The sequence below is a fragment of the Bos indicus genome, chromosome 29 (assembly GCF_029378745.1).
Source record: "Bos indicus isolate NIAB-ARS_2022 breed Sahiwal x Tharparkar chromosome 29, NIAB-ARS_B.indTharparkar_mat_pri_1.0, whole genome shotgun sequence".
Classification (NCBI taxonomy): domain Eukaryota; kingdom Metazoa; phylum Chordata; class Mammalia; order Artiodactyla; family Bovidae; genus Bos; species Bos indicus.
Genome location: NC_091788.1, coordinates 17,843,509 through 17,870,964, shown reverse-complemented (window position 1 = coordinate 17,870,964; position 27,456 = coordinate 17,843,509). Strand labels below are relative to the sequence as shown.

Here is a 27,456-nt window from a genome sequence, read left to right as displayed (position 1 = left end):
TACAACACTGGACTTCCCTTATAGCTCAGTGGTTAAGAATCTGTCTGCCAATTAGGACACACAGGTTCAATCCCTGGTCTGAGAAGATTCCACATTTCTCAGGGCAACTAAGCCTGTACACAACTACTGAGTCTGTGCTCTGGAGCCTGAGAACCGCAAGTGCTGAGCCCAAGCGCTGCAACTACTGAAGCCCTACAGCCAGTGCCCTGCAATAAGAGAAGCCACTGCAGTGAGAAGCCTCCATACTGCAACTAGGGAGTAGCCTTTGCTAACTACAAATAGAGAAATCCCCCACACAGCAGTGAAGACCCGTCACAGCCATAAATAAATAAATAAAAATATAATACCAATTTTTTTCAAGGATGTGGAGCAAACAGAACTTTTATACATTGTTGGAGAGTACAAGAATTTCAGAAATCTGTGTGGCAGTTTCTTCTAAAGTTAATCATACATACAACCCAGAAACTCTTAGGAATTTACCAAAGGGAGATGAAAACTACTTGAACATAATGGGCATATATGCATGAATTTCCACAGAGCTTCATTCATAATAGGCCCAAACTGGAAACAACCCACGTGTCTACCAAAAGATGAATGAATTAACAAATTGTATGTCCATGCAATGGAATAATATTCAGAAATTAAAAAGAACAAACCAGGGCTTCCCTGGGTGGCTCGGTAGTAAAGAATTCGCCTGCTAGTATAGGAGACACGGGTTCAGTGTCTCATCCAGGAAGATCCCACATGTGCAGAGCAACTAAACCCGTGTGCCACAACCGTTGAGCCTGTGCTTTAAAGCCTAGGAGCCTTAACTACCGAGTCCATGTGCCGCGACTACTGGGGCCCACAGGCCCTAGACCCTGTGCTAGGCAACAGGAGAAGTCATGGCAATAAGAAGCCTGTGCACGGCAACTAGAGAGTAGCTCCCACTCTCCCCAACTAGAGGAAAGCCTGCATATCAACGACTCAGCTCAGTCAAAACTTAAAAAAAAATTACAACGACAACAACAAAAAACCACTGGATGAACGTTGAGTGAAAGATGACAGAGAAGAGTCTGATAAATAAGATACTGCTGTCGTTGTTCAGTGGTTCAGTTGTGTCCGACTCTGTAACCCCACGGACTTCAGCACACCAGGCTTCCCTGTCCTTCAACATCTCTGGCAGCTTGCTCAAATTCATGTTCATTGAGTTGGTGATGCCATCCAACCATCTCATGCTCTGTCATCTCCTTCTCCTCCCGCCTTCAATTATTCCCAGCATCAGGATCTTTTCTAATGAGTTAGTTTTTCACATTAGGTGACCAAAGTATTGGAGCTTCAGTTTCAGCATTAGTCCTTCCAATGAATATTCAGGATTCATTTCCTTCAGGACTGAATGGTTTGATCTCCTTGCAGTCTAAGGGATTCTCAAGAGTCTTCTCCAACACCGCAGTTCAAAAACATCAATTCTTCGGCGCTTAGCTTTATGGTCCAACTCTCACATCCATACATGACTACTGGAAAAACCATAGCTTTGACTAGATGGACCTTTGCTGGCAAAGGAACTTCTTTGCTTTGTAACATGCTGTCTAGGTGTGTCATAGCTTTTCCTCTAAGGAATAAATGTCTTTTATTTTCATGGCTGCAGTCACAATCTGCAGTGATTTTCAGATCAGATCAGATCAGATCAGTCGCTCAGTCATGTCCGACTCTTTGCGACCCCATGAATTGCAGCACGCCAGGCCTCCCTGTCCAACACCAAATTCTGGAGTTCACTGAGACTCACGTCCATCGAGTCAGTGATGCCACCCAGCCATCTCATCCTCTGTTGTCCCCTTCTCCTCTTGCCCCCAATCCCTCCCAGCATGAGTCTTTTCCAGTGAGTCAACTCTTTGCATGAGGTGGCCAAAGTACTGGAGTTTCAGCTTTAGCATCATTCCTTCCAAAGAAATCCCAGGGCTGATCTCCTTCAGAATGGACTGGTTGGATCTCCTTGCAGTTCAAGGGACTCTCAAGAGTCTTCTCCAACACCACAGTTCAAAAGCATCAATTCTTCGGCGCTCAGCCTTCTTCACAGTCCAACTCTCACATCCATACATGACCACAGGAAAAACCATAGCCTTGACTAGAGGGACCTTTGTTGACAAAGTAATGTCTCTGCTTTTGAATATGCAGTGATTTTGGAGCCCCCCAAAATAAAGTCTGTCACTGTTTCCATTGTGTCCCCATCTATTTGCCATGAAGTGATGGGACCAGATGCCATGATCTTTGTTTTTTGAATGTTGAGTTTTATTTATTTATTTATTTTAATTTTATTTTATTTTTAAACTTGAATGTTGAGTTTTAAACCAGCTGTTTCACTCTTCTCTTTCACATTCATCAAGAGGCTCTTTAGTTCCTCTTTGCTTTCTGCCATAAGAGTGGTATCACCTGCAGATCTGCAGTTATTGATATTTCTCCCAGGAATCTTGATTCCAGTTTGTACTTCATCCAGCCCAGCATTGCACATGATGTACTCTGCATATAAGTTAAATTAGCAGTCAAAGGCTTTAGCGGTAGACAATGATACAGATGTTTTAAGATACTGTGTGTTACCATTTATATAAAATATATAAACAAATTAAATATTATATAAACACTTTTATATGAAATTCTAGAAGAGGGAAATCTATGATGAGAGAAAGCAGATCACTCATTGCCTAGTACACAGAGCTGGGGAGAGAGACAAAGGGCAATTAGGGACTTTTTTTTAAGGTGATAGAAATATTCTACGTTTTTATCATAGTAGAAACTACAAAGCTTTAGACATTTTTCTAAATTTATTGAATGGTACATTTAAAATGAGTGCATTTTTATATGTAAAGTTTACTCAATAAAGCTGATTGAGAAGCAACAATAATGAAAAGGGTTTATCTGTACACTGACATTCCATTACTTACTACTGAAATTACAACCTTATCCCAGCTATAGTATAAAAGGTGAAGTGTCAACCTCTTGGAACCAAAGAAAGGGCACAGCAATGATTTACTTAAAGAACAAAAGAGTCCAGAACACAGAGATGCCTCACTATAACAGATTATGTTGACCTAATCAACATTAGAGGAGCACACCTAATCTGCTCTTACAGTTTATTTCTGATTTGGTCTTCAAATTATGACGAGTATCTGATTTTTGTGTCCTAGTCTCTTCCTTTATTCCAGGCACTGGTTTTAGTCTGATGTTCTGACCTGTCTTTCAAGTCCTGAATCCTGGCTGACTCTCAATTTGTCCAAATCCTCTGCTAGGTGTAAACTCCGTTCTATTACTGTTGCAAAACAACTTGATTCCTAGCTATCAGCTATTCTTTCTGGCTACACCACCCTGGCTTCTTTCTTTAGCTGGTCTTTCATAATCACTCCGGGTTTTCCACGTCCCAGTTGTCATCAGTACTGCCAATACAGCACTTACCATTTCAATGTCAAACTGTGATAAACACTGGGCTTCACACACACTCGAACTTTCACAACAGTTCTGCAAGGTGGCCATTACAATTTATCTTTTTGGTTAGGAAGTGGAGGCTCAGACATTAAGCTTAAAAAACTAGTACATAAGTAAGCTAGAATTCCAATTCAAACCTCTCAGAGGTTTGTTAATTTCTTCAATTAACAGAGCCATTCACTAAATGAATTCAGTACCTCTCGGCAGGGGTAATATTATCTTAGTAGCTAATTAATTCATAACAGCACTGGCAAGTCTCTACATGTCAATCAACAAGGCTATCTCATATTCCTTGGTATCCAACACAGTTACATGTCATTAGGGTGAACATGAAAATTACTGCTGAATAAATGAGTAGCCATAGAAATTTTCAGATAGAAGAAAACAAGCTTGTGAAAAATAAGCCAAAATGATAGAAATTCTCTCTGTTCCCAACCTAACCTAAATTCTGCAAACATGCAACCAACACAGATTTCCCCCTTTTCTCCTAAAAATATAATTAAAGCCACCTAAGCAAAATAGAATTTGAACAAGATTCTATAGTAATTGAAAGAAGTAACATCAGTCCTGCTTTTTATAGCTCCTATATTGTCCATATTAGTCAAATTACTAAGTATTAATTTGATGTGTCACTATAGTAACCTTTCAGAAAATGCATATAGGCATTGCATCTCATACACAATGAGTTCTGTATCATTATTCAAAGGACTGACTGAGAATTTTTTTTTAACTCACAGCAAACTTGCTTATTTCAAAAGCACTCAATATTTCAGATATTCTGTCTGCTTAACCAGAACTCAGCAAGCTAGGTAACCCAAGAGTAGGGCTACTCTCCTGTACACTTGAGATAAAGAAAAGGTAGGTTAGCAATCTCGCCCACAAAGGAATGCAAAACTCTAAACAGGTAGAGAGCCCAATGCTTAGACTTTCAAGGTGGTATACTGCAGATCTAACACATTTAAACACAGGAACTAAATCATCATGCAAATAGTACATTAACTAGTAATTAAAGAAAAGCAAATTAATACCTTTCAAGTTAGTAAAAACTGAGGTCAAATAGTGCACAGATATTTATATTCACTCCTTCCTGAGATAACCTCAAAATAATAATTTAAAAAATTAAAAGCAAGAAATAGGAAGAGGGCCTTCAGTGGATAGGAGCTCTCCCACACACCTTTGGAGGACAGAAAACGAATGGCTGAGTGATGACCAACGCGTCAAAACATGGAAACCATTATCTGGAACACATAGTGAGCACACTGCAGCAGAAGAGTCAGCCTGCACAAAGTACCATGGTGAGGTTGGGGAAGCGGAAGTGGAGACTCACTCAGAGTCTGCACGTGGACATGCCAGCCTTCTCCCCTCTCCCACCCGAGTGGCTGGACACCTTGTGTCGCCACTAATCAGGCCACAGAGGGTGGCCTAACCAGCACCTGATCACTAGGGAGGTCTGTAACAACACAGATTGCTGGGGCTACTCCCATTGTTTCTGATTCAGCAGTGTTTGCCAGGTGCTGAGAGGAGAGGGAAAAGGCAACTTCTTTTTAAAGTGATGAAAATACTATATAAAGTCAGTGATGAAAGTTGTAAAACTGTGTGATGGTAATAAAAACTACTGATTTGTACATTTAAAAATATTTTTTATTTTAATTACTTTTTGTTATTGAACTGTCCATTTTTAAAGGGTGAATTCTATGGTATAGGAGTTATATCAGTTAAATTGTTCTTTAAGGAAAAAATCATTCTGTTGACCTTTGACCAATTTGCAGTAGGGGATGGCCATCAAATATCTGAGTATAACTTGGTGAAACTTCTATATCAGCAGTCTGTCCATGTTTGTGGTTCTTCATCCATGAATTCAACCAGGCAAAATAGTGTAGCACTGTAGTATTTATTTACTACTGAAAAAAAAAACAACTCTTGTGTAAGTGGACCTGGACAGTTCAAACTCAAGTTGTTCAAGGGTCAGCTTGTATTTAATTGCACACAAGTCTCAGGGCTTCCATGGTAGCTCAGCTGGTAAAGAATCTGCCTGCAATGCAGGAGACCCCAGCTTGATTCCTGGGTCAGGAAGATCTGCTGGAGAAGGGATAGGCTACCCACTCCAGTATTCTTGGGCTTCCCTGGTGGCTCGGCTGGTGAAGAATCTGCCTGCAATGCAGGAGACCCGAGTTCAATCCCTGGGTTGGGAAGATCCCCTGGAGAAGGGAAAGGCTACCCACTTCAGTATTCTGCCCTGGAGAAGTACATGGACTGTATAGTCCATGGGGTTGCAAAGAGTTGGACATGACTGAGAGCCTTTCACTTTCACTCACAGAAGCCCACCAAATAGATTTGAACTATTAAATCACTTCTCTCCTTTGTCATCCCTATGCTCAATATATCGAGTTTCTTCATCCATTTCTTTAAGCCAGTTATCCTGGCTGTTGTCCTAAACTCAGACAAGATACACAGTCATAACCTTTTCATATAAAGTTTAACAACAGATTCTAAGTATTTCCAAATGGACAAAGGAATAGGAAATAGAAACTAGTCTTTTAGCTTTTGAGGATTTGGATAAATAAAATTAATTCAAGAATAACTATTAAACACAATATAAAAGTACCGAGGGTGTCCCATTGCCAGATACAGATTAACACGTACTGAAGTAACTAAAACATTCTTTCTACACCACAAAATGCTCTGGAATAATGGTAAGAGAAAGTTGCATTAACCAGGTTTCTGTTGTTCCAAGGGTAGAAAAGCAACAGAATACAAACCAAATGTAACATTCAGCGATCATTAAATATAAGTAACATTTTTTAAAATGCACTCTCATGTAATCATTCCACTGATAAAGTTACCTCTAAATTAAATTCAACCTAGACAAGGTGAAATTCCCTTGCCATATGCTCTTCTTGCCCTCAGGACAATCTTTTTTACAACAGCTACATTTCTAATTCCTTATTTAGTGTCTGCCTTGCTCATTAGACCATGCAGGGTCAGAAAGGTTGGAATCATATCTTTCCTGCTGCTCTCTATCTCAGCACCTAACCTAGTGCTAGGCACACAGTGGGCTCTCAACAAATGTTCAATCAAATTAAGATTGATTTTTGAGCCCTGCTTCATGTAAGTGGTAGTAATAGAAACCAAGACAACAAAGAGGAACAAGATACAGTTTGAGGAATTTACAGGCTAATAGGAAGATAAAGATACAAACAGGTAATTTCAACATTTTTAAATAAATAAAATTGATAGAAACCCTCTTCTAACAGATATTTAAGTCTTTATTCTGTATCAAGTAACAAACTTAAACACAGTTCCTAAATACAAAATATAGCTCAGTCTTAGCTATAGAGGAAAATAGATTCTAGAGACACAAAATAGGTAAGAATAAAGCAACATGCACACACAAAAGGGCATTTAAACAGGAAAGATGTGGTGGTGGTGGGTACAGAGGTGGGTAGGGATTCTGGGTGAGATCATTTTTAAGCTGAATTTAGACTGATGTGCAGTGGTTAGCTTGACAAAGTCATGGGGGAAGGACATTCTAGGTAGAAAGAAATAAACAACATATGCAAAGGAAAGTGAAACAGGATGATGTGATGAGAATATTATAAGCAGTTTAGGACAGCTGAAGCAAGGGAAGTGGAAGCAAATGACTGAAAGAATGCAAAGGGTGTGGGGAAAGAGGCTCGTGAAATGATATCCATACAGCTGCTGTGACGAGGACAGAAGGATGGTAGTGACATTTTCTCTAATACAGGGACTTCAGAAGGAAAAAACAGATCTGGAGAACAAGATGTTGAATTTATTTTTTAACATGTTGAGATGAGTATCCAACAGCCAACTGAAGAAAACAACTGGCGCTAGTTTACAGGTGGGAGCTGAGCAGAGATTCCAAGTTGGAGAGATGAACTTCACCATACTATTCTTTGACTGTCGCCTTGTATTTTTCCAGGCTTTTACTCGAGTATGTCTTCACCAACAGTTCTTCGGTGAGACGTCCAATTCTGTAAGCCTACCACTTCTGCCAACATCATTCTCTACTTTTATTTCCTCACTTCCCTCCTTACTGAAGCACAGATTCCATGATCTTTCATTATAACCTTCTGTACTTAGCTACTTTCATCATACTCATTTGGTAACATCCAACCCTGGTTAATCCACATATTCACATTCTCCACTCATACCTGAGAAAGCTAAATATTCCGAATAAGAAGTCTCTGCATTTTCTGCTCAATTTGCTGGAAATGCTCATCCCCTGTCTATATTATACAAATAATGAATGAAGTTCTTGAGTCATTCACATCAATAGTATGTTAATTCATATTTCTATTAAATAGGGCTAATTTTTAACATAAATAATACATTTGAAGTAATCTATGTGTTTTAAGGTCCCATAATTAAGAGAACAACATAATCATCATCACTCACACACAGTCAGGAAACAATAAGGTAATTAAAGATTTCAAAGTTTCATGGTTATATCATTTTCATGAATAGAGTAAAAGCAGTGATGAATGTACATTTAATTGCTGTTGCAGACTAAACTTTACAGTAGAAATGGTAAGAGGAAAAATTTTGAAGGATGAGAATTTGTGTTCTACAAATTCAATTTAACAACACTTACTAAATCACCCACTATTGTTTAGTACGTAAGGATGTTTAGAATATTTGTCTATGAGACAGGCACATGAGAACAATTACAAACTGGCTAAATGTTAAAGACAATAGAACCTTTTTTTTCCCCTCTAGGATATGAAGTGATAGTCATTATAAAAGAACAAAAAAAGAGAAAAACAATCTCAGTTGAGAGAAAAACAGGGAAGAAGTCAAGGAGGAAATTATATTTCAGTCGAGCAGATATGAGCTAATATGGAAAAAGCAGCATTAGAGGAAGACTATTAGAAACACAGAGATACATGAAAATGCAGAGCAGGAATAAAACAGCCAAAAGACCCTGAAAATCAAATGAGTATCAATTAACAAAGTTCAGATAAGTAGCTAAATATTAAACGTATGAAGAACGAAAAGACATATGGGATGGGAAGACAGTTTCACACCCAGTTTTAATTGGTACCGCACTTTAAATCAAGTTCACATGCTGACATATTACCACAGCCACTTAACAGGATGAGTGCATCCTGAGTATGAATGTTTCATGGCTTCTGAGCTCAGCATCTGAACTGATGAGATAACCCAAGGAAATAAATGAGTTTAGGAGTGCTCATACCAGTCACAGAGCAGCCAATTAATCAAACTGGAATGAAATCAATTCAAAGACCAAACTGATTCTTTTCTCCCAAAAGAGAAATAGCCAATTTTTTCTCACTATCAAAGTAATAAACACTAGTTTTTCAAATATGAAAAAAAAGTTAAGTTTAAGGGAGACAATAAAAATGAGCAGAGATACTCATTGCTTACAAGTTGAATACTGGTGCATATTTTCCAGACTTTCCCCCATATATACATGCACACACATTGTAAATAACCTCATGAGCACTTTTTTTCTCTTTTAACAACATGTTGTAAAGCTTCATCAACAATTTTAATGGCTGTACAGTAATCCATTCTTTAGATGAATCATAATTATTAATAATTAATTCCAAGTTTATTGTTTTAATTTTTTAGTTTCTCTGTTGAGCAATTTTAGCTATTTCTAAAAAGTAGTATTCCATGACTTTTATACTTCCTTAGATTGCTGTAACAACTTAAAACAAACTGATAGCTTAGAACAACAGAAATTTATTCTATCTAGCTTGTGGAAGCTAAAAGTCTGAAACTGAGATGTTGGCAGTGCCTTGCTTCTGCTTGATCTTAGGGAAGAATACTTCCTTGTCTCCTCCTAGTTTCTGACAGCGCTGGGCAATCTTTAGCATTCCTAGGCATCACTTCAATCTCTGCCTCTGCCTTCATATGGTCTTCCTGCCATGATTAGATCTTTTTTGTATCCAAAACTTCTCCTTTCTCTTATAAAGATACTAGTTATCAGATTTAGGGCCCACTTTAATCCAGAACTTTAATTTGATCACATTTGCAAAGATTTTATTTCCACAGAAGGTTGCATTCAGAGTTCTTGTCTTTTGGGGAGACAAAATTCAAGACATTACAGAATCATCCAAGGAACAGAAATCTCTACTATTTTTTTTCCTAACAGAATAAACCCACTGAATTCTTTCATGAATCTAAGAAAATATGAGGTTTTAGTGATCTTATGTTTCCTGTATATTAAAACATTTTGCTATCTCATCAGCCTAGAAATTATTTTATTATTCATCAATTATTCCTAATTAATTGAAAAACAGTAAAACATTTTGAGAACAGAATGATGGATGTCTCAGATACATAGTGATAAGGGAGAGATGCACAGTGAGATCACCTTCAGTTTTCTCATTGCAGTATATCAACTATCATGTCATTTTTTAAGATATTAGAAAAGCCCAGAGACACTATTATTGTAGTCTTTTCTGTACTTTTCAAAGAACACCATTGAGAACCGAGATTTCTTATTTTTCACTCAAAATGACAAACATTAAGAAAAATGATAGAGATGCTTCATAAATACTGAACAAACCAGCAAAGGAACACAAAGAGACAGATAGTAACAATCTAGTCTCTAACAATGTTCATAAAATTGATTGTGTAAGTGAAATCTGAGACTATGAGGCTTTAGATAACAATATCCTAAATCAATTTCTCAGACACAAGAACTGGTAAGTGAATTATACAATACTATGGGCAAAAAGGAAACATGGTACTTTCATCTAACAAATCATTCCATAGCAAGGACTGCATCATATAATAATTTGCAATACCAACTTGGACCGTACTATTCTGCTAAAAGGATATGTGACAATATTCTTTTTCTGTTTTAAAATACTTAATGTTTTTCTTCTAGTTTTACTGAGATATAATTGACATGCAGGACTGTAAAAGCACCTTATAATGACTTAAAATTTCAATAAAATGATTACAATAAGTTTAGTAAACATCCATCATCTTGTATGTATCAGTTCAGTTCAGTCACTCAGTCGTGTCCAGCTCTTTGTGACCCAACGGACTGCAGCATGTCAGGCCTCCCTGACCATCACCAACTCCCAGAGCCTACTCAAACTCATGTCCATTGAGTTGGTGATGCCATCTAACCATCTCACCCTCTGTCATCCCCTTCTCCTCTCGCCTTCAATCTTGCCCCGAATCAGGGTCTTTTCAAATGAATCAGTTCTTTGGATCAGGTAGCCAAAGTATTGGAGTTTCAGCTTCACCATCAGTCCTTCCAATGAATATTCAGAACTGAGTTCCTTTAGGATTAACTGGATGGATCTCCTTGAAGTCCAAGGGACTCTCAAGAGTCTCCTCCAACACCACAGTTCAAAAGCATCAAATCTTCGGTGCTCAGCTTTCTCTATAGTCCAACTCTCACATCCATAAATGACTACTGGAAAAACCATAACTTTGACTAGACAAACCTTGGTTGGCAAAGTAATGTCTCTGCTTTTTAATATGCTGTCTAGGTTGGTCATAACTTTTCTTCCAAGGAGCAAGCGTCTTTTAATTTCATGGCTGCAGTCACCATGTGCAGTGATTTTGGAGCCCCCAAAAATAAAATCTCTCACTGCTTCCACTGTTTCCCCATCTATTTGCCATGAAGAGATGGGATCAGATGTCATGATCTTAGTTTTCTGAATGTTAAGTTTTAAGCCAACTATTTCATTCTCCTCTTTCATCAAGTGGCTCCTTAATTCTTCTTCCCTTTCTGCCATAAAGGTGGTGTCATCTGCATATCTGAGGTTATTGAATATATATATACAGCCTTGTACATATACAAAATAGAAAAAAAGTTTTTTCTTCATGATGGGAACTTTTAGGATTTACTCTCTTGACAACTTTCATATACAAGACACAGCAGTGTCAATTATATGAATCATGTTGTACATTTCATCTTATAACTAGAATTTTGTACCTTCTGACCATCTTCAGCCACTTTCCCTCTTGCTTCACCCCTTGCCTCTTGGTAACCACATATCTAATCTCTTTCTCCGTGAGTTCGTTTATCTTTGATATATAACTGACTTACAGCACTAAGTTAGTTCCTGGTGCACAATATAGTGATTTGGTATTTCCACACATTATAAAATGATCACCACATTAAGTTGAGCTACCACTTGTCACCATATGAATATTATCACAGATAATATTCCCCACTCTGTACATTTTATTCGCATGACTCATTTATTTTGTTAACTGAAAGCCTGTATCTCTTAATGTCTCTTCCCTATTTCACTCATTTTCCTACCCCCTCATCTCTGGTTAACTACCTGTTTGTTCTCTGTATCTGTTTATGACACTGTTTATGTTTAATTTGTTTATTCATTTGTTTTGTTTATTCATTTGTATTTTAGATCTCACATATAAGTGAAATCATACAGTATTTGTCTTTCTTGGATTTCTGTCGTTTATCATAATATCCTGTAGGTCCATCCATGTTGTTGCAAACGGCAAGATTTCATTCCTTTTTATGGTTAAGTATTACTCTATTGTATTCTATACTATATCACATCTTCTTGTTCCAGTCATCTGTCGACGGACATATGTAGTTCTCATATCTGGCCATTGTAAATAATTCTGTAATAAACACAGGGGTGTATATATCTTTTCAAATTAGTGTTTTTGTTTTCTTTGGAAAAACACTCAGAAGTGAAATTGTTGGATTGTATGGTAGTCCTATTTTTAATATTTTGAGGAATCCCCATACTGTTTTGAAATGGGAATACCAGACCAACTTACCTGCCTCCTGAGAAATATGAATGCAAATCAAAACACAATCATTAGAATTGCACATGGAAAAACAAACTGGTTCCAAATTGGGAAAGGAGTACATCGAGGCTATGTACTGTCCCCCTGCTTATTTAACTTATATGCAGAGTACATCATGCAGAAATGCCAGGCTGGATGAAGCACAAACTGGAATCAAGATTGCTGGGAGAAATAATAACTGCAGGTATGCAGATGATATGACTCTAATGGCAGAAAGTGAAGAGGCACTAAAGAGCCTCTTGATAGGGTGAAAGAAAAGAGTGAAAAAGCTAGCTTAAAACCCAACATTCAAAAAACTAAGATCACGGCATCTGGTCCCATCATTTTGTGGCAACAGATTGGGAAAGAGTGGAAACAGTGGCAGATTTTATTTTCTTGGGCCCAAAAATCACTGTGGGTGGTGACTGCAGCCATGAAATTAAAAGATATCTGCTTCTTGAAAGAAAAGCTATGACAAACCTAGATAGCATATTAAAAAGCAGAGACATCACTTTGTTGACCAAAGTCCATCTAGTCAAAGCTTTGGTTTTTTCAGTACTCACGTACGATGTGCTGGAATCAAGATTGCCGGGAGAAATATCAGTAACCTCAGATACACAGACAACACCTCCCTTACGGCAGAAAGTGAAGAAGGACTAAAGAGCCTCTTGATGAAAGTGAAAGAGGAGAATGAAATAGTTGGCTTAAAACTCAACATTTAGAAAACTAAGATCATGGCATCCAGTCCCATCACTTCATGGCAAATAGATGGGGAAACAGTGGAAGCAGTGAGAGATTTTATTTTTGGGGACTCCAAAATCACTGCAGATGGTGACTGCAGCCATGAAACTAAAAGACGCTTGCTCCTTGAAAGAAAAGCTATAATCAACCTATACAGCATATTAAAAAGCAGACATTACTTTACCAACAAAGGTCCGACTAGTCAATGTTATGGTTTTTCCAGTAGTCATGTATGGATGTGAGAACTGGACTATAAAGAAAACTGAGTGCTGAAGAATTGATGCTTTTGAACTGTGGTGTTGGAGAAGATTCCTGAGAGAGTCCCTTGGACAGCAGGAGATCCAACCAGTCCATTCTAAAGGAAATCAGTTCTGAATATTCAATGGAAGGACTGATGCTGAAGCTGAAACTCCAATACTTTTGCCACCTGACACGAAGAACCGACTCATTGGAAAAGACCCTGATTCGGGGAAAGAATGAAGGCAGGAGGAGAAGGGGATGACAGAGGATGAGATTTTTGGATGGTATCACTGACGCAATGGACATGAGTTTGAGTAGGTTCCGGGAGTTGCTGATGGACAGGGAAGCCTGGGGTGCTGCAGTCTGTGGGGTTGCAAAGAGTCGGACATGACTGAGCGACGGAACTGAACATGTACAATGTGAGAGCTGGACCATAAAGAAGGCTGACTGCTGAAGAATGGATGCTTTCAAATTGCAGTGTTGGAGAAGACTCTCGAGAGTCCCTTGGGCAGCAAGGAGATCAAAGCAGTCAATCCTAAGGAAATCAGCCCTGAATATTCACTGGAAAGACTAATGCTGAAACTGAAGCTCCAAAATTTTGGCCATCTGATGCAAGAGACTACTCACTGGAAAAAACTCTGATGCTGAGAAAGTTTGAGGGCACGCAAGTATGTCAAGGCTGTATCTTGTCACCCTGCTTATTTAACTTATATGCAGAGTACATCATGAGAAACGCTGGGCTGGAGGAAGCACAAGCTGAAATCAAGACTGCCGGGAGAAATATCAATAACCTCAGATATGCAGAAGACACCACCATTATGGCAGAAAGTGAAGAGGAACTAAAAAGACTCTTGATGAAAGTGAAAGAGGAGCGTGAGAAAGTTGGCTTAAAGCTCAACATTCAGAAAACGAAGATCATGGCATCTGGTCCCATCACTTCATGGCAAATAGATGGGGAAACAGTGAGAGACTTTATTTTTGGGGGCTCCAAAATTACTGCAGATGGTGACGGCAGCAGTGATATTAAAAGACGCTTACTCCTTGGAAGGAAAGTTATGACCAACCTAGACAGCATATTCAAAAGCAGAGACATTACTTTGCCGACAAAGGTCCAACTAGTCAAGGTTATGGTTTTTCCAATAGTCGTGTATGCTTGGGGCTGGTGCACTGGGACGACCCAGAGGGATGGTATGGGGAGGGAGGAGGGTTCAGGATGGGGAACACATGTATAATTTTTTTAAAATTAAAATTGAATAAAAAAATAAATAAATAAAAAATAAAAAATAAATAAAAAAATAAATAAAGCTGAGCGCTGAAGAATTGATGCTATTGAATCTTGGTGTTGGAGAAGACTCTTGAGACTCCCTTGGACTGCAAGGAGATCCAATCAGTCCATCCTAAAGGACATCAGTCCTAGGTGTTCATTGGAAGGTCTGATGTTGAAGCTGAAACTCCAGTACTTTGGCCACCTGATGCAAAGAGCTGACTCACTGGAAAAGACCCTGATGCTGGGTAAGATTGAGGGCAGGAGGGGAAGGGGATGACACAGGAGGAGAGGGTTGGCTGGCATCAGACTCAATGGACATGAGTTTGGGTGGGCTCCGGGAGTTGGTGTTGGACAGGGAGGCCTGACATTCTGCAGCTCATGGGGTCGCAAAGAGTTGGACACGACTGAGCGACTGAACTGAATTGAACTGAAGAGTAGAAGGAGGCAACAGAGGATGAGATGGCTGGGTGGCATTACTGACTCAATGGACACGAGTTTGAGCAAACTCCGGGATACAGTGAAGGACAGGGAAGCCTGGAATGCTGCAGTCCACGGGGTCGCAAAGATGTGGACACAATTTAGTGACTGAACTTAGTCACAATATACTCTTTTGCATAGTGAATGCACCAATTTACATTTCCGGCAGTAGCGCATGAGGGTTCCTTTTTCTCCACACACTTACTAACTTTTGTTATTTGTTGTCTTTTTTATAATAAGCATTCTAACATGTGTGAGGTGATATTTTATTGTGGTTTTGATTAACATTTCTAATAAGAGTGATGTTGGGGATCTTTTCATATGCCTGTTAGCCACCTGTGTGTCATTTCTAGAAAAATTTCTATTCAGGTCCTCTGCCCAGTTTTTTATATTGAGTTGTTTATTTTTTTTGATGTTGAGGTGTATGAGTTCTTGGTATATTTTGGATATTAGCCCCTTATCAGACATATTGTTTCACATATCTTCTCCTTTTCAGTAGGTAGCCTTTTTGTTTTGTTGATGGTTTCTTTCACTGTGTAAAAGCTTTTAGTCTGATGTAGTTTTTGTTTATTTTTGCTTTTTTAAAACAACTTTGCCCAAAGAGACATATCCAAAAAAAAATATATTGCTGAGCCCAATCTCAAATGCTTATAGTTTCCTCTGTAAGTTTTACGGTTTTAAGTCTTACATTTAAGTCTTTAACCTGTTTTGAGCTTGTTTTTGCACACTGTATGAGAAAATAGTTCCATTTTTCCAACAGCATTTATTGAAGAGGCTGCCCTTTTTCCACTGTACATTGTTATCTCCTTTGTCATAGATCAACTGACCACGTAAGTGTGGATTCATTTCTTGGCTCTCTATTTTGTTTCAGTGATCTACATGTCTGTTCCAGAATCATACTGTTTCGAATCCTCTAGCTTTGTAGTATAGCTTGAAATCAGGGCATGTGATACCTCCAGCTTTGCTCTTCTTTCTCAAGACTGCTTTGGCTATTTGGGGTCTTTCGCTTCTATACAAATTTTAAAAATATCTGTTATAGTTCTGTGAAAATCATCAGTGGGATTTTGATAGGAATTGCACTGAATCTGCAGACTGCCTTGTGTAATATGGTCATTTTAACAACAGTATTTATTTTTCCTTGTGTGACAATATTTTTTTACTGTTCATGACAATCATACATCAAAATTTATTTGATATGGTTAATAAGTGGACAAATGCTTAAAGGCAAGTGTGTACACAAAGTTTTTTGGAAGGAAAAAAATAACATGTAGAAATGAAAAAATTCACTGAGTTGATCATTCTGACTGGTGTTTAGTAATATAAAAACAAAAATGTTTTGCAATTATTGAGCAAAGAAATGGCCAACCTCTCTTCAATAAAATTAAGAGGTATCAAAGTTATTTTTGATAATGTGCTGCAAGAACCAGAATAATAAGCTAGAGCCTATTAAAGATGTATCTGAAATTGGAACCTGTATTTAAAGTACAGACATATTCCAGGATCATACATGGCAACTGATACACAGCTGGCTACATTCAAAAGGGCGTCTATTTGGAGTACTTTCAAAACCTAGAAAGGTAAAGACAAGAATCTGGGTTTAGCCATCATATTCAAGAAAATAAAAAAAAAACCACAGAATGAGAAAATATATTTGCAAATCAGGTATCAAATTCTTATATGATTTGATATCTGATATCAGATAGATACCAGTTTATCTGTTATCAGATATATATCAGTTTACCTGATAAGAGACTTATATCTAGAATATATTAAGAATTTTTTTATAACTAAACTATAAAAAGACAAATAACTAAAATAACTGAAAACATGAACCAAGGATTTAAATAGACATTTCTCCACAGACAACATCTGAATGGCCAATAGGCACGTGAAAAGATGTTCAACATTAGTCATGGGGGCAATGCATAATAAAAACCATAAAGAAACGTCACTTCACACTCAGTGAATATGTTAGTCCCTCAGTCCTGTCTGACTCTGCAACCCCCAGACTATAGCCTGCCAGGCTCCTCGGGTCCATGGAATTCTCCAGGCAAGAATACTGGAGTGGGTTGCCATTCTCGTTTCCAGGGCATCTTCCCAAGCCAGGGATGCAGCCTGGGTGTCCTGTGGCACAACAGAAGATATATAATAAGTGCTGGCAAGGATGTGGAGAAATTGGAATCTTTATACACTGCTGGTGGGATTGTAAGTTTGGTGCAGCCACTGTGAAAAACAGTCTAACAGTTCCTCACATGGTGAAACTTCCCATGTAACCCATCATTTCCACTTCTAAGTACCTATCCAAGAGAAATGCAAACATGTTCACACAAATACTTGTACTCACACAGTCGTGTGAACATTATTCATAATAGCCAAAAAGTAAAATCAACCCAAATTTCTATTACTTGCTGAATGGATAAACAAACATGCTATATTCATAACATGGACTGTTATTCGGCAATAAAAAAGAATCAAATACTGATACATACTACGACACTGACAGACATTGAATATATTCTGCAAAATAAAGTAAACCAGTCACAAAATGCTATATATGGTGTGATTCCATTTATATGAAATATCCAGAATGGGAAAATTCACAGACACATAAAGCAGATTGATCAGTGGTGCCTAGGATGGGAGAGAGGATGGTGAGGGACTGCTAATAGGAAAAAGCCTCTTTCTCGGTGGTTAAAAATATTCTTAGATTATAGTGATGTTCAGAAACCTGAAAACATACTAAAACCTACTGAATGGTACATTTTAAATTGGTGAATTTTATAATAAGTAAATTATCTCTCAATAATAAAATTCTTAAAAATCTGGGTTTGCTCTATTTAAATACTCACTGAAATTCTAATAAAGTTGATTTTCACCATTCCTTTATTTTTACTTCAGCAAACTATTCATAACATGGCTTAAAAATATTTATTAAAATTAAGGTCCATTACTCCCAGATGGTAAACTGTGCTGAATATTTTCTTGGTACACTGAGGATTAGTCAATCTTCTTAAATAAGTATTTAGATTGTTAGTAATTTTTCATTAGTATAAAGTTGATTTCAACTATTTTTTTTTTGCTCATCTTTACAGAAACTGTCAAATCATTTCCTTAAGAATAATTCTCACTGCAAAAGTATTTCTCTAGAGAGGCTGTACTAGTTTATACTTCTAATAGCAATGTTCAAAAGAAAAGCATCAGTTTTATCCTGAAATGTGCCTGACTGTGGTTTTATAAAAATATATATAAAGGGGAAAAAAAATACCTGCAACAAAACTAAAAATCAACAAAACCAATAAAGAAAACAAAACAATAATAATCAAAAATCCTTTTAAATACATTAGGCCAAGGCTTCCTCTAATTCTGGGTTTAACTGACAAAAAAATGGAAAACTTTATTACATGACATCTTGTAAGTATAAGTTTTACAATTTAGGGCATTTCTAATTCTTTCAGAACAGACACTCAACTTACACTGCACTATTTATAGGCAGACTGTAATGAAAACACTTAGCTTTTGTTTATTTAAAAAACATTTATAGCTATGTCTGCTGAAAGGGCTTAAAATCAATAATCCCTCAGCAGCAGCAAGATACTAGTGACTAAGTCTTATTTTCTAAATACCATTTTCCAAGAAAAGAAATCAGGGCTCTAGAAGAAACAGCTGATTCTGAGATCAGGGTGTGGAAAATTAAAAAATATGGTTGGGATAACTGCGAAAACATGAAGCAACCAAGATGTCCTTCAGTAGGTGAACAGAAGGATAAACCATGGTACTTCCAGTTAATGAAATACGCCAGTTCAGTTCAGTCGCTCAGTCATGTCCAACTCTTTGTTACCCCCATGGACTGCAGCACTCCAGGCTTCCCTTTCCATCACCAACTCCCAGAGCTTACTCAAACTCATGTCCATTGAAAAAGTGATGCCATCCAACCCTCTCATCCTCCGTCATCCCCTTCTCCCGCCTTCAATCTTTCCCAGCATCAGGGTCTTTTGCAATGAGTCAGCTCTTCACATCAGATGGCCAAAGTATTTGAGCTTCAGCTTCAGCATCAGTCCTTCCAGTGAATTTCTTTACAACTGATTGGTTGGATCTCCTTGTAGTCCAAGGGCCTCTCAAGAGTCTTTGCCAACACCACTATTCAAAACCATCAATTCTTCAGCACACAGCTTTCTCTGTGGTCCAACTCTTACATCCATACATGACTACTGGAAAAACCATAGCTTTGACTAGATGGACCTTTGTTGGCAAAGTAATGTCTCTGCTTTTTAATATGCTGTCTAGGTTTGTCATAGATTATCTTCTAAGAAGCAAGCGTATTTTAATTTCACAGCTGCAGTCACCATCTGCAGTGATTCTGGAGCCCAAGAAAATCAAGTCTGTCACAGTTTCCATTGTTTCCCCATCTATTTGCCATGACGTGATGAGACTAGATGCCATGATCTTCGCTGTTTGAATGTTGAGTTTTAAGCCAGCTTTTCCACACTCTCTCACTTTCATCAAGAAACTCTTTAGTTCCTCTTTGCTTTCTGCCATAAGGGTGGTGTCATCTGCATATCTGAGGTTATTGATATTTCTCCCAGCAATCTTGATTCCAGCTTGTGCTTCATCCAGTCCGGCATTTCACATGATGTACTCTGCATACAAGTTAAATAGGCAGGGTGACAATATATAGCCTTGATGTACTCCTTTCCCAATTTGGAAGCATTCCATTGTTCTATGTCCAGTTCTAACTGTTGCTTCTTGACCTGCATACAGATTTCTCAGGAGGCAGGTAAGGTGGTCCGGTATTCCCATCTCTTTAAGAATTTTCCAGTTTGTTGTGCTCCGCACAGTCAAAGGCTTTGGAGTAGTCAATAAAGCAAAAGTAGATGTAATACATCAATGTAATGAAATACTACTCAATGCTAAAAAGACATGAGCCATCAAGCCATGAAAAGATATGGAGTATTAAATATTAATACATATTACTAAATGAAGAAAAGGCTACATATTGTATGATTCCAACTCTATGACATTCTAGAAAGGGCAAAACTTTGGGGACAGTTAAAAGATCAGGGATTGCCGGGGATTAGGAGGGAGGGAGGGAAGTAGGGAGGGATGATTTGCAGGAGCGTACATTTTTAGAGCAGTGAAACTACTCTGTATGACATCACTTCTCCAAACCTATAAAACGTACACTACCAAGAGTGACCCCTAAGCAAATGATGGACTCTGAGTAACAGTGTAGGTTCATCAATTACAGAACAGGAAAACAAACTAACAAAGGAAAAAATCTTGGTATCTAACAGTACCAGAGAATAAGGAGGTACTTAAAAGACAAAAGGATAGGGGCATGTGAAAGGGATACAAGAATTAAAATACAACAAGTCCCAACACCTTAAACAATCTGAGGAGTAAAGTAAATAGCAGAGCATTGAAATACAGCCTAAACCATACATCAGTCCATCATGATACAAATGATGACATAAATAAATAAATCATAGCGAAGAGACAACAAATCATTCATACAGACTAATTCTGAATACTGTCCTCATCCCAGGACATGGTGCATAATTCCATCTCCCACTTCCCAACCCCTCACTCCTACCTCCAGTAAGGGTGGGTAAACCCAGTAACTCATTTTCAAAGAACAAAGCAGAGGAAGAGAAAAACAGTACATTTTCAGTGGTGAAACTTGGCAAGTAACACAAGCAATCAATGTGAATAGCATCATATTGATACCAAGTCCTCCCTGACATGATATGACAAGAAGAGCATTTCACTTCCGTGGTATTCTTTCCACTCCCATTGCCTCCCTGAAATTTAAGAAAAACATAAGGAAAACCCAGACTGGCATACTTCCTACAAGCCAGGAAAAATAAGGAAAGACTGAGAAACCGTTACAGACTAGATGAGACCAGGGAAACCTGAAAACTAAATGTAATTCCCTGGTGGCTCAGATGGTAAACAATCTGCCTGCAATGTGGGATAGCTGGGTTTGATCCCTGGCTTGGGAAGATTCTCTGGAGAAGGGCATGGCAACCCACTCCAGTATTCTTGCCTGGAGAACTCAATGGACAGAGGAGCCTGGTGGTCTATTGTCCATGGGGTCACAAAGAGTCAGACACGACTGAGCAGCTAAGCACATCCTAAAGTGGACCCTGGAAAGAGGCACTGACGGAATGCCAATGAAATCTAAATAAAGTCTGGAATTTATAGTTAATAGTAGTGTATTAACGTTGGGTTCTTAAGTTTTCACAAATGTACCACAGCAACGTGTAAGATGTTAACAATAGGGGAAACTGGGTGAGAGGTATACAAGAAGTCTGAGCTGTCTCTGCAACTTTTCTACATTTAAAAATTATGCAGGGTTTCCCTGGTGGCTCAGTGCTAAAGAACCCTCCTGCCAACACAGGAGACACAGGTTCCATTCCTGATCCAGGAAGATCCCACATGTTGAGGAGCAACTATGCCCCTGCACCACAACTACTGAGCCTGCGCTCTAGAGCCCTGGAGCCACAACTACTGAGCCTACGAATCACAGCTACTGAAGTCGCATGCCCTGCAGCCTGTGCTCCGCGCCAAGAGGAGCCACCATAATGAGAAGCACATACACTGCAACCAGACAGTTAGCCCCTGCTCTCCGAAACTAGGGAAGAGCCCGTGCAGCAACGAAGACCCAGCACAGCCAAAGATAAATAAATAAATAAAATTATTTTTTAAATGTTATTTTAAAAAGTTATTAAAAAATAGAAAGTTTATTTAAAATAACAACAAAATTAAACTTTAAAATGGAGCCATAAACCCACGAAAGCAACATAGATATCCTTTTAGAAAATGTTAACCTTCTAAATATAGCGACCATTTACTCCGTTTTAAAAGTCTGTTAAAAAAATTTAGGAAAAAAATGCTAAGGAAAAGAAGACTAGCAATTTCTTACTGGAGACTAAATCATGCATTAATCTTAAAACATAATGTACTGTGTACTAATAGTACTAAAACTATATTAAACTAGCAATATTTGACTACCCCTGTCAGAAATACTTCATAACACACTAAAAAATCCCTCATATTCTGTCCATTTAATCTTCTGTCAAGTTTCACAGTACCGTGTATTCTGTGGTTCACTGTACTTTACTGGTAAAGAGGGAACATAATCCACTACTGATATTATAACAGAAAAAATTGGCAAACTTATACTTTTCCCACATTATGACACATTTGAGGGAAATAAACCTTTTCTCTAGTTTGTAGATAAAAAGAAACAAATAATAAAAGGTTGTTAAGAAAGGTTAGCCTAAACTTGGATAAAGCTAATAGGGAGATAGCACATCCTTCCAATATAATACAAGGCTACGGACACACTCAAAGGTTATTTAATTACCTAAGAGATGACCTTTGCTCCATTATTCTATTTACTATTGAACTAAATAGCCCAGATTAAGTAAAGTTACATGTTAACTTATAGATTTTTGTCCAGTAGAGATGCAAATCATTTCTGTCAGGTAGAAGAGAAAATTCTAAAGGTTAGAGTTAATTGATCTGCAGGATATCAGCTACTTTGTAACTAATCTAGCAATCTTATTCTAAAATTTCTTTATTAAACTGCCTATTAATTCACAGCCTCCCAAATGCTCTTTGAACTAGTCTTACTATTTTACTTATTTCCTCAGTAATTAATAACTGAATAAAATATTTGATACATGTTCACTTTATATTTCTATTAATGTTTTAAATTTAAAAAAATTATACTGACAGGCACAAGAAACTTTCCATGACATGCCTGACATGGCCTTTCCCACAAACAATTCTGCAGTTCCTACAATCTCACAGAGCTATTATGGTAATAGTTTTTCTATACCATATTCTGATAATATTTTCTATTATTTGGTCTCTGTAGTTATCAAATAGTATCTTTCTTTCTCAAAGGTAAATCAGAAAAGAATCTAAGTATATATTATTTTCAAGACTATCTTTATTCCACCATTGACATTCTTTATCCTGCCAGTAAAGTCCATTAAAAAAAAAAAGAAAGCTGGGGTACATATACACAATGGAGTATTACTCAGCCCATTAAAAAGAATACATTTGAATCAGTTCTAATGAGGTGGATGAAACTGGAACCTATTATACAGAGTGAAGTAAGCCAGAAAGAAAAACACCAATACAGTATACTAACACATATATATGGAATTTAGAAAGATGGTAACAATAACCCTGTATACGAGACAGCAAAAGAGACACTGATGTACAGATCAGTCTTATGGACTCTGTGGGAGAGGGAGAGGGTGGGAAGATTTGGGAGAATGGCACTGAAACATGTATAATATCATGTATGAAACGAGTCGCCAGTCCAGGTTCGATGCATGATACTGGATGCTTGGGGCTGGTGCACTGGGACGACCCAGAGGGAGGGTATGGGGAGAGAGGAGGGAGGAGGGTTCAGGATGGGGAGCACGGGTATACCTGTGGCAGATTCATTTCGATGTTTGGCAAAACTAATACAATATTGTAAAATTTTTTAATAAAATTAAAAAAAAATACAAATACTATTTCCCCTCAGTTTTTCCACCTGCACATTTAAAAACAATGGGAAATACACAAAGATTCCCTATTTTCAATGTAGCCATTTCCTAAAAAGATTTTTAAGTCTCAAGCTCTGTATGAGAAAACAAAGATATTTATATCTGGGTAAAGACTCAGTACTTGTTGAGTCAGCATTAAGAAAATTACCCACAGAATCACAGAATATAAGATTTAAATAATAAAGATTTTCCTGTTTAATCTCTAAAAAGAAGGAAATTGCACTGAAAGGATTATAGTGACTTTCCAGAGATTTGAAGACTGGCTAAAATTAATGGGCTCTGACTTCTAACACTTTTTAATTGGTCACACATCATGATGATTGTGTGAGTTAATTTCCTTTATTTAAACCATAATTTTAAAAAGTTTTTTCTTCCATCTGTTCCAAGTACCTCTCTTATAATTTTCAGGTGTGAATTATAACTGTTTTTACTTTCATAAACATAATTAATTATACTTATATTTTGATTATATATTTTGAGATTTAAGCAAAAAAGATTAGTACAAAGAAAAAAAAAAACACTTCATATTTCCAAAGTTACATTCTTCACCAAAAAAACTGTATACTACCATGATTTTTTTAGTAAGACATCTGGATATTGTCAAAGTGTCAATCTAAATGTACTTTTAGTGAACTGAAGTAGACTAACCACAAACCTTAACTTCAATTATTAGGTTTTAGCACCGGGAAAGGAAACATTATTACACTCTCACCCAACCCATAAACAGTAGCCCATGCGAGTAAAATCAAAGAAAACTCTGTACCCTGACATCACTTCAAGATGAAGCTGTCCTGAGACAGTTAAGAAAACAGGAATATTGAAGAAATTCTCCTCAGGCACCTTTATTTTGCTTGAAGGCTGCAAAAGAAAACAGAGGCCACAAGAAGCTATTACATGTTCTGAACAGCATTCACATTTCTGTCGCAACTAAAAATCACAAAGCAATTTAAAATATATGAGGACAGGTCATTCTCATGAAAAAAAGGCAGTTTTCAGTACACACTTAAAAGAGAAAATCCCTGCTTGGTAAGTGCTAAGGTCAAGGAAGTTTGCTCCATATTTTTGAAACACACAACAACTAAAGGGCAAAGTACTTTGGTCACAAAATATACTCTTTCCTAAAAACTGATTTTGATTGAGGGGCAAGCTGAAGCAAGAAATTATGTTTTAGATGTGAAGCATTACACAGTCTTTCACAATTCTGACCCATGATTAAAATTTAATTTTCCCAAGGGAATAGCCTCTAAAACATGTCTTGTCATATTATTATTAAATTGTTAATAATAATGCTTTTAATAGATTTTTATAAACACATTATAAACTATAAACATGTTCATTTCACTTAATCTTCATGACAACTAGGAGATAAGAAAAGCCAGATCTTATCTTTCAAAGATAAGATGAACATTTACATTTAACGATTTTTATGAACTTGTAATATAGAGTGATTAGTCCATTTGAAACTGGTCAGAAACAAGCCAGTCAACATTTATTAACAGTTAAGATAAAAAGTTATTTGGAGGTCATGCATAATTTAAATAGTATAATTAAGAAACCTTCTGTATCAAGTTATGACTATTATATTCATTTGGAGTGAAGGAAGATAATTTACCTACTCTTATATTTCAAATTGTGATCTGAAAATGTTTCAATGTAATGGTGCACTAAAACCAATACTGTAAAAGCAACCAAGCCAATATAAAACTTTCAACAAAGGATGTAAGACTCCTTTTAAGAGGCAGAGTACCAACTGCTGAATTATAGAAACAAATGAAATGAAGGTATCTTATTTAATTCCTTTGGTTGTTCTAAAAATACTGCATATCATGTATGGGTATGTGTGTGTATGAACATGACTATTGTTGTTCAGTTACTAAGCTGTGTCCTACACTTTGTGATCCCGTGGACTGCAGCATGCCAGGCTTCCCTGTCATTTGCTATCTCTGTGGAGTGTGCTCAAACTCATGTCCACTGAGTCGGTGATGCTATCTAACCATCTCATCCTCTGCTGCCCTCTTCTCCTTTTGTCTTTGAAAGGAGAATGAATGTAATACCTAGTGTAAAATTACCAAATGAAATTATTCATTTATTTTGTAACTGCCTATTATTTTTAAAACTTAACTTTGATCTGGTCCTAAATGCCCTATTATTGCTTTTTAAAAATTCATCTTTTATAAACAGTGCTGTGATGAACATTAGGGTACACGTGTTTCTTTCAATTCTGGTTTCCTCAGTGTGTATGCCCAGTAGTGGGATTGCTGGGTCATATGGCAGTTCTATTTCCAGTTTTTTAAGGAATCTCCACACTGTTCTCCATAGTGGCTGTACTAGTTTGCATTCCCACCAACAGTGTAAGAGGGTTCCCTTTTCTCCACACCCTCTTCAGCATTTATTGCTTGTAGACTTTTGGATCGCAGCCATTCTGACTGGCGTGAAATGGTACCTCATTGTGGTTTTGATTTGTATTTCTCTGATAATGAGTGATCTTGAGCATCTTTTCATGTGTTTGTTAGCCATCTGTACGTCTTCTTTGGAGATACGTCTACTTAGTTCTTTGGCCCATTTTTTAATTGGGTCATTTATTTTTCTGGAATTGAGCTGCAGGAGTTGCTTATATATTTTTGAGATTAGTTGTTTGTCAGTTACTTCATTTGCTATTATTTTCTCCCATTCTGAAGGCTGTCTTTTCACCTTGCTTATAGTTTCTTTTGTTGTGCAGAAGCTTTTAATTTTAATTAGATCCCATTTGTTTACTTTTGCTTTTACTTCCAATATTCTGGGAGGTGGGTCATAGAGGATCCTGCTGTGATGTATGTCGGAGAGTGTTTTGCCTATGTTCTCCTCTAAGAGTTTTATAGTTTCTGGTCTTATGTTTAGATCTTTACTCCACTTTGAGTTTATTTTTGTGTATGGTGTTAGAAAATGTTCTAGTTTCATTCTTTTCCAAGTGGTTGACCAGTTTTCCCAGTACCACTTGTTAAAGAGATCGTCTTTTCTTCATTGTATATTCTTGCCTCCTTTGTCAAAGATAAGGTGTCCATAGGTGCGTGGGTTTATCTCTGGGCTTTCTATTTTGTTCCATTGATCTATATTTCTGTCTTTGCGCCAGTACCATACTGCCTAGATGTCCATCAGCAGATGAATGGATAAGAAAGCTGTGGTACATATATACAATGGAGTATTACTCAACCATTAAAAAGAATACATTTGAATCTGTTCTGATAAGGTGGATGAAACTGGAGCCTATTATACAGAGTGAAGTAAGCCAGAAAGAAAACCACCAATACAGTATACTAATGCATATATATGGAATTTAGAAAGATGGTAATGACAACCCTGTATGCGAGACAGCAAAAGAGACACAGATGTATAGAACAGTCTTTTGGACTCTGTGGGAGAGGGAGGTAGGGGATGATTTGGGAGAATGGCATTAAAATATGTATAATATCATATAAGAAATGAATCGCCAGTCCAGGTTTGATGCAGGATACAGGAAGCTTGGGGCTGGTGCACTGGAATGACCCAGAGGGATGGTATGGGGAGGGAGGTGGTAGGGGGGTTCAGGATGGGGAACACGTGTACACCTGTGGCAGATGCATGTTGATGTATGGCAAAACCAATACAATATTGTAAAGTAAAAGAAAATAATAATAATAAACATATAAAAAGATAAAAAAATTCATCTTTGAGACTCATTATCACTTAAACGATATTGTTTCCACGGACTTAAACACTCAAGACTAAAATATCTGACATGTTAGGATTTCAAAATAAAAGATGTATTCTCTGATATGTCTTCATTATTTACTAAATGATTACATTTCAAGTAAGGCCCAGTACATTTGTATGAACATTATAACTTTTTCCTTTCCTTCACCTCTTTAACTTCTTTCATCTGTAATTTGTACAGGTGTTTTATTGACTTCTCTA

General features: G+C 37.3%; 1 protein-coding gene across 9 annotated transcripts in view; it reads right to left on the bottom strand.

The window, feature by feature from the left end:
• The window catches only part of NARS2 (asparaginyl-tRNA synthetase 2, mitochondrial), a 140,492-nt gene that overhangs the window by 50,202 nt on the left and 62,834 nt on the right, over window positions 1–27,456 (bottom strand). For 8 of the 9 annotated variants that reach the window (XR_011564967.1, XM_070783000.1, XM_019955143.2 and 5 more), the window contains one exon: window positions 24,290–24,384. The exons of the other annotated variant lie outside the window; for it this stretch is intronic. Coding sequence is in view for 7 of the 8 variants with exons in the window: in XM_070783000.1 (XP_070639101.1) it covers window positions 24,290–24,384 (95 nt within the window). In the remaining variant the exon portion in view is untranslated. The remainder of the gene's footprint in view (window positions 1–24,289; window positions 24,385–27,456) is intronic. 9 annotated transcript variants of the gene reach the window in all.